At 33.7% G+C, this 9137-nt stretch overlaps 1 protein-coding gene across 1 annotated transcript in view; it reads right to left on the reverse strand.

Annotated features, from left to right (window-relative positions):
* The window catches only part of LOC118753468, a gene marked incomplete in the record, with an annotated part of 83773 nt that overhangs the window by 50031 nt on the left and 24605 nt on the right, over positions 1 to 9137 (reverse strand). Inside the window, 3 exon segments of the mRNA XM_036488354.1 lie at positions 1370 to 1544; positions 1682 to 1767; positions 3779 to 5233. Of these exon segments, the coding sequence (XP_036344247.1) occupies positions 1370 to 1544; positions 1682 to 1767; positions 3779 to 5233 (1716 nt within the window).

Here is a 9137-nt window from a genome sequence, read left to right on the forward strand (position 1 = left end):
AAAAATCCGAAAATTAATCCGAAAACAGGAAGAAAAGTGGATGAAACGCGGATTAGGTCTACAAAAGTACCGAAAGTGGTTGTGAAAAGGGTACGTTTTCAGATATATTTCTGAAAATTTTCTGATTCAATTTTACGTTGACAAAACGTACTGGGGTACTACGCTTAAGAGCGAAATATCCCTTTGCTGCAAGCTATTTGTGTTGTGTATGGGGTTTGACGAGCCGCTGAAGGTAATTTTAATAAAAATCAAAATTTCGTGTTTTTCTGGCCGCCATGCTGAAGTTTGATCAAACCGCTTTCGTTGTGTATGGAAGGTCAAAAAAATTTGTCCGCACCACTAGTATACTCTAACCACTAGCGGCACCCCAGGCATACGCTCGCGGAACCCCAGGGTGCCGCGTCACCCACTTTGGGAAGGCCTGCGTTAATCAACCGATGGCCAAAGTAAATGCGATACTCTGCAGATATAAAGATACGGCAGATACTGCCGAAGGGATTGTAGGTTTTTTCCCTGCTGGCAACTTGACTTTCTAAATTTGCAGCCATTTTTATACCATTGATCTCTGCTCGAATATTAAATACTTCAGCAATTTGGAAGTTTGTAAACCTTTCTCAATGAAATCTGCTGGGAGATGACAATAGACCCGTTTTCGAGCTGCCAGTATAGATTGCATGTTTTATTAGATTTACTTTGTCCATTGACTGTTGTTTAACAGCTAGGTGGCCCCAATTTTATTGCACTCATAGCTGTTTTTGGCCATTTCGAAAAGGCTTTCAATAGTGTACATAATGAATGCTTTTAGACAGCCCTGCGCCATAGAGGAGTGCTTCGCTGTTCTTAAATCTAAATACATACGACGGAGTAGGTGTCAGACAGTCTATCATGGGGCCCTTTAACATCTGCATTTGAAAACAGAAATGGAGGTGGATAGGCCATACTTTGCGCGAAGAAGATGACAGTATTACAAATAAGGTCTTGGAATGGCATCCTCTAATCGGCAGAGGCAGTCCTGCTGGCAGACCTTGCGAAACATGAGGGGGAACAATCGGATTTAGCTGGAAGTAGCCCAAAGCCAGAAATAGAAGAATATCTGCGCTAAAAAACAAAATCTGAGCACGAAATTTATGTGAGCGGATTCTTTTAAAATCAGCTACGAGTTAAACACTAATTCCCTAATGAAAAAAGTAATACTCTAACTTGCCAAAAGAACAAAATACTACTTCAAATAAAGTTACACACTTACATATGTACATTAACATTATATATATTGAGCAACACTATCACCTTAAACCATAAATATTTGTCTTTAAATTTAAATCCTAATAAATATCTACGTATACGAGTAGTTATGTATGTGCAAACTTACCTTCTTTACTGCGATCGATAAATTCGTAAACAGCTGTAAAACCAGAATACTCAATACTCTCATCCGAATGGAAATGCAACCAGAGGTAACGCTCTTTCGAAGTGATTTCCGGTGGAAAATCCGTACCACAATATTTACCAATCAATGTCGAGAAACCATACTGGCCATCACGTATCTATATATATATTGTTAGATATACATATGTATAAGTATAGAAGGCATTTTCTATAGTAGATAAAGTTAAAAAAAGTATTTACACTACAGCTCAACACTTTATTCACGCAAATGAGCCATATAATTGAGTGCTCTTACCTCGAGAAAATCAAATTTGCATTCCTCTTTCGCTTCGATGTGGAATGAATTACGAAAATCTAAACGGATTATTTGTCCTTTCGGCGCTGCAGGAGGCCAAGCAAGGAAGGATGCGGAAAAAAAGAGAGAAAAAAAATGAATAAATAATAAGATAAGGTTATAGAAAATGTGGCAGGCAGTAAATACCAGGGGCAGGCGCGCACACACGACGCTACATATGCATGTAAATATGTATGTACGTACGTGTGTGTGTATGCATGCGCCTACCAAGTGAAATGTACATATGTATTGTAGGGAATGGGGTGACTAATGGTGGTGGTGATGGTTGCGCTGGTGGTACTGGTATGAATAAAAAATTCAGTTTTCACATACATTTTTAAACGTGTCACACAGTGTGCTTTTACCTTATTGCTTGCACGCTTGTTGCGCTTCAAGGTGTTTTGTGTGTTTTGTTAGCTATCTACCTACCTATAAATATGCGTATGGCATTATGTACATTAGGATGTAGCACATTAACTATTTAAAATTTTTATATTTCAAAGTCGCATATTTACATATATCCACTTGCTATGAAAAAGTATGTCCAAAAATGTATTAAATTTTTAGATGGCCACAAGTTAATGGCGAGATTTCAAAATATTGAAAAAAATACCTACTTTTTCAGTTTTTAAAACTTTCTAAAATTCCGAAAACAATGTACCAAGTTTTCAAACAGCCAAATATTTATGTCCAGTTTTTGTTTTATTTACCAAAATATTACGTTCAGTTTTTAAATTAAAATTTTCAGATAATATCCACTTTCTTAATTACCAAAATGTCATCTATAGGTTCTAAAATTCCAAAAAATTGTACCATAAAGTATTACCAAAAATGTATGTTCAACCTCTACATAAACAGATTTTATATTGTCGACAAAGCATGTGTAGTTTTTAAATGGCCAAAAATTTATATCTAGCTTGAAAATTTCAAAAAGTTTAAGTTCAATTTTTAATTAAGTTATGACCTATTTTTAATATAACCAAAAAACAATACCCAATTTGTATGTTACCGAAAATTGATGTCTAGTTTTTGTAACTGATAAAAAATCATGCCAATTTTAAATTTCCAAAAACTTATAACCAGTTTGAAATATTTATGCGCAGTTTTTAAATCATTAAAAAATCATTACCAGTTTTCAAGTTACCAAAAATGTATGTCCAATTTTTAAAATATCACAAATTTGTAATCAATTTTCAAATAAAATACTTGGTTACTTAAATAAAAAAACAAAATATGTTCTGTCTAGCCTTAAGGCTACAAAAACTTGTATCCAGTTTTAAAAATTTAAAAAATGTATGTCGTGTTCTTAAACTGTCATAAAACTATGTTTAAATGTCTAATTTTTAAACTAGCAAAAATCTATGTCAAGTTTTTAAATAGCCTAAAATTTTTGTCAATTTTTTATATTACCAAAAATGTATGACACGTTTTTGAAATGTTAAAAAAATCGTTTCCAATTTTTTAATTAACAAAAATTTTTGTCCAGATTTTATTTTACAGAAAAATGTCCACTTTCGAAATTGGCAAAAATTCATGTCTAGCATTAAAATCAAGAAAATTTTTTTAATTTTCAATAAAATATGAGCAGCTTTTAAATTACCAAAAAGTCATGTCTAATAATTTTTGACGTCAAAAATCATAACCAAATTTTCAAATTTTTCTGTTAACTCTAAAAATGCATCAAAATCATGCCAGCTTCCAAATTTTTATGTCGGTTTTTTAATTTACCAAAAATTCATGCCAAGTTTTTAACTTAAACGTTATAAATTACCAAAATTAATGTAAAATTTTTTTATATCGCTAAATATGTACGTATTTCCAGTTTCTTTTAAAGAGCTAAATTAAGCCAAATATTTTTGTCGGGGTTATACAATTTTTGCGAATATTTTTGTTTTTTATTTTGTGTGCCATCTGAAGCGGTCTAATGTAAATACAAACTACATATGCACACACATGCCCGGGGCGTATAAGTAATCTATGCATACATACATGCATACGTAATTTTCAACATTCAACTTTTGACGACTACAACGACGTACGACGACGACGAACACTCACCTGTAATAATGCGTGTGCAGTTGATGTTCTTTGGGTAATCGTTTGGATAATCGGGACTGTAGAATTCATTTTTCTCCGCTTCGCCCTCAACAAATTGACGGCATTTATCTACCGGTTCCTCCTCCACCTGTCGCGCCCAACGGCTGCGCTGCGCCGGCAACCGTTCGAGTGACGCATAATTGTGTTGATCGTCGTTGCTGTAGTCCTCGTCGTTGTCTAAATAAGCAGAGGAAAATTTGTGTTGATGTTGTTGACGACCCACTTCCACTTCCACACTCATTTCCCCTTCCCTTGCCACAGCCACTTTTACATCCGTTTCCGTCGCTTGCCTCAGCTCCAGCTCCTGCTTTAGCATCGGTTTTAGCTTTAGCCTCAGCAGCTCCAGCTGTAAGTCGTCAGAGGCATCGTTCATGTAATAAGAAATGCGCATTGACTCAAATTGTTGGCTTTGTGTAGTTGTTGGCATTGTGCTTATTGCCGGTATTGTTATTGTTGATGGCATTGTTGTTGATGCTGTTGTTGTTGTTGCAGTTATTTCCGTTGTAAGGCTGTTGCTGTTGCTGTTCCTATTACTGTTGATTGCTATTTGCGTTTGTGCCGCCGCTGTCATTTCCAATGCTTCGCCCCTTATGCGGACGTTATTGGGCGTCGTCCTCGTCGTCGTCTCAATATTCATTGCTGTTGATGTTTTGTTGCCTAACAAAGTATTGGCAACGTACGATTGTGGTTTTTTCCCTTCTCTGCTGTCCGTTGCCGCTGCCACTGCTGCTGCTGCTGCAACTTTCGTTGGCCCATGTAGCTGTTGTTCGCGCTGTATTTGTTTCTGTTGTTGTCGTCGATGTCGCTTATTCAGCCAATGCTGCCGATGCTGATGTTGATCATGTTGGTTTTGAAGCTGCTGCTTATATATCATTGTGCTGTTCTTTATGTCGCTGACATTTATATTGGCTCTGCTGTCAGACGACATCTTTATTGCACTATCACTGTGTGTTGTGATTGCCTTTGTTGTTTTTGCTGCTGCTATTGTAATTGTGGTAGTTCGCATACTATCTGCTGTTGCTGTTGTTCTTGTTGTTGTGTGTTTTACCATTGTGGGTTTTTCGACTATTATTGTCATCGTTTGAGGTGTAGAAACCATATGCTCCAGCCGCCGACTCCATTCCTCTCTGATTGGAACCCTAATGCTTGTTGTGTTGTCATTGCTATTGCTATTGACGCTGTTTCTGTTTCTGTTGCTGTTGGTGTTGTTATTGCTGCTAGCCATCATACTTGAATCATAGCTGTTAACGTTGTTGTGCTTTTTATTGGCATTGTACCTGTTGGCGTCAATAAAATCCATCGCCTCCAGCGTTTTGAATGTACGCATCGTAGTATTTTTTATCAGTTTTGTTGTTGTGCTTTTGGTTTTCGCTTGTTTATAGTTGTCAGAAATAGTTGTGTGTATATCTGGCGATACTAGAAATTGCCGAGCCGGGAAAAAAATGCCGCAAAAAAAAAACACAAAAGAGAAAAGAGAGAAAGAGTATGAGTGCGTATGTAAACAACTGTAAGGCAATGAAAAATTGCAGTCAAATAAAAAAGTGGCCGCATATGTTGAAGCTTTAAATAAACAAATGAAAGTACACAGCAACGCAGGTGTTTGAAAGCACTTTCCGGCTAGTTTTTCTTTTTCGTTTTTTTTTTTTCGTTTTGGGCTTTTCTTGCTTATCAAAGGTCCTAACAAGCTTGAATTTTGAGACATACCATGTTATGTATATTTATTTTTGTTTTTGTGGTAGGCCAGTGTTTACATTGGCGTGGGACGTGAACACACATCCATACAAAAGTAAATATATGCACATTGGCATTGTATTTATTTTGACCGGATACCTTTGTACCTACAGATGTTGGAGATGACTCAATTTGTAGCGGATATTGAATGGCAGTATACATACATACATATTGCTAGCTTCAGCAATATTTTAAGGACAGACTAGAGCGTGGACAAAATAGTAGAGTAGGTAAAGAAGAGAAAAATAAATAAATATTACAAATGTGTACATACTCACATTAGACTGCATCACTCCCTATACAAAAAAAAAAACCGTACTGTGTTTCCTTTGGAATTTTAAAATCTAATATATTTTAAGACTTAAACCAAAATGTTTCGGAAAAATGTTAAGATTTACGTCAGCTGGGCCGGTTTGAAAATATGTATGGAGTATTTTATGAATAAAAATAGTTTCTTAAAGATTTCTTTGAAAAAAAAACTCCTCAAATGACAAAACGGTTCAAGCTGAAAAAATTTGCATAAAAAAATTAAAAAAAAAATTACAAAAAAAAAAATTTTCAACGAAATCATAATGAGATTTTTGATGCTGTTTTTTATCTTTATTCAAAGATTGGTATAAGAAAAACTTTAATAACTGATCCTAAGTTATTCCGATTTATGAAGACTTGTGAGGTATCATTGGAAAGGTATTTGCTCACTCTTTTTTATTTCTTTGCTAATAAACTCACTCAAAGAATGAAAGAGAAAGGTAGGATGAACGTCATTCCAAGTTGAATTAAGATGTGTTCGTATTTGAAAAAAAGAAATTTGGACACGAATGACTTTTTTTGGACAGAAGTAAAAATAGTGGGAAAATACCTTTCTACCGGGACCACATAAATCTAAAACGGAATAGTTTTGGCCTAGTTATTCAAGTTTTTCGTAAATAAATCTTTGAAAAAAACTTAAAAAAATCACCAAAAGTCTAATTATTACAATTCCGTTCAAATTTTTATTTAAAATTTTTTTTTAAATATTTTTTATGTAAATTCACGCCCAATCTGTTTTGTTATCTGAGATGAATTTTTTTCAAAAAGTTCTTTAAGAAACTATTTTTATTCATAAAAAAATCCATTTTTGGTGATATCTTCAAATCGGTCCAGCTCGCGTAAATCTTAATATTGTTCCGAAATATTTTGGTTCCGTCGGAAAAACTTCCACATTTTTTTTTTGGTGATGCAGTCTAATGTACATACATACTTTATTTTTCCACTTGCTTTTCTGTTAGCTTTCCTTTGAAAGTTTGTACTCATAAATTGCATTCAATTTCCATTTTTTGAAAGTCAACGACTCAATTTATTGCATTTTTAAACTAAAACAAGTTTTAGCTCAAAAAGAAAATTTAGTTTTAGGAGAATATGTAATGTTTTTGAAACTTATGTTTGTTAATATATTACCTTTTATGTGGGACATAAAACAAATAAATTTAGCCATAAATTATAACGTTGAACGCAGACTTACAAAAAAAAATTTGTTATTAAATATTTATTACACGAGTACTACATGTAAATAGGAATGTTTGAGAGTTTATTAAAAGCTTCTCGTTCGGATTACGTGCATAATAAATTATTTCACTTACTGAGCAAAACTCGAAGGAAAAATATAATAGAAAATTCCGATGAACTTTATTTAAAATAAGTATGAACAATGCTGCCATAGGGGTTTGCCGAAAGCCCCATAGGTATCTCTAATGAATATAAGAAAATTCTACTTGGACATATTTTTACACTTTTAGTAAGTTGTTTGGGAGCTTTTACTATATCGTCACTAGACACGAATAAAGGCGCGAGCTTAAAAGTTGACGGCGAAAAAAGACGCATAAAAAAACTTTAGCGTCAAAAACTCTTAACATACTTCGCCGAAGTTTTTCATAAGCATATTTTTTCGCAAAATTTTTTTACGCGCCTTTTTTCGCCGTCAAAACACTATCGCGCCTTTATTCGTGTGTAGTGACGATATGTACTAAACTTGTCTATGTTTATGAGCCATTTATTTTGAAAGTGGCATTATTCACCTGTTCCGTAAAAAAATGCATTCGGTAGTATCAGTAGAGTATCTGATTTGGGTTTTTTTTTTTTAATTATTTGGTCTCGAAAATGTCAAATATTTTTAATTTCTTCTCACAAAAATTCTAAATTGTAAAAATCTATTTGCACGTGAAACCTTTTTCCATACAAAATCAGCTATTGAATAGCAGCTTTTGGAACGTTCGCCGAACTCAGCAGCACAACCGCTGATTAGTGGGCCTTGCGAAGGCTGGATCAATGCTTCGAGAAACAAACAAATTTACTCAAAAAGAAAATTGCAAAATTTTTTTTCAATTTATTTATTTTTATTTTTTTTTTGTATTTCACATGGCACGGTTTGATTTAGGAGAAAAAAATCAGAACAGTTTTGACACTTTCGATACCAGAAGCAACAACAAAATCCACGCAAATATTGTTTCTGCTCTAATGCTAATACCTGTTTGATATGTATTGATATAAATAAAAGTATACTCACGAAACTAGGGGCCAAATAAACTGTGTTTTTAATTTTTATCTCTGGCGATGGACTATGGTTCAGAACTCAATTTTAATGGGTATTGAATCAAATTTTTCACATAAGCGAAAATCAAAAACCAGCACTGATATTAATAGTAAATTATGTGAGTCATGATAAAACAAGAAAATTATCCTAAAAAGATGGGTACCTTTGACGTTACCAAAGTAAGAAAATTATTTTGAAACCAGATATAAAAAATTGGGAAACTTTCGCTAATTATAATTATGTATTCAAAAACTTTCTCCACGAATTTCTCAATAAATTCCCATTCGTGTTTTTTTCACAGTGGCTCTATTGGAAAATTTTATAAAAATCTAGAAAGATCTAGTTTTCTATGGCAATAATAATTGTTTGATTAAAAATACACAGTAGGAAATTCATTAATTCGTTTGTTTTTTGTAGTATAAAACATGAGAAGGAAATTATGTTACTCATACGTTATGTATCCACTGGAGATGCCGTTTTTAAATCGATTAAATCGAAGATCGACTAATCGAGCCCTTCCGATTCGATTTTTTGTAGATTTTTTAGCTCCGATTCGATGCGTGAATCGATCCTAAAAATCGACACTCGATTTTTTCTCAATGGATGCATATAACATTGCATTAGAAAAGTTAGAAAATTTTAATCAAATTTTAATTTGAGGCTAGTACGAAAAATGAAGGGGGCTTGGATATTGCATCTAGCTGTAATATAGGGTATTTACGCTAGTCTATTTAACAAAAAAAAAATAGCGCAAATTGGAGCAAAATGATATTGAAAAAATGAAAGCATTTCAAAGCATACAAGTGAGCGGCAGTGCATAAATTAGTATTTTCTAGAAAAATTTCGGGGATGCAATTTTGTAGCCCATTAAATTTTAGTATAATAAAAAGCTTCAAGTGGCTGCAAAATATTGTTGATTTTTGGCAATTTTTTTGTCATTGCTAGGCATTTTATTCATATGAACATTTTGTCGAGCTTACTTTGTATGGAAGAAAATGCGCTACAAAACTGCATACTTAA

The sequence above is a fragment of the Rhagoletis pomonella genome, unplaced genomic scaffold (assembly GCF_013731165.1).
Source record: "Rhagoletis pomonella isolate Grant_MI unplaced genomic scaffold, Rhpom_1.0 Rhpom_scaffold_00002, whole genome shotgun sequence".
NCBI lineage: Eukaryota > Metazoa > Arthropoda > Insecta > Diptera > Tephritidae > Rhagoletis > Rhagoletis pomonella.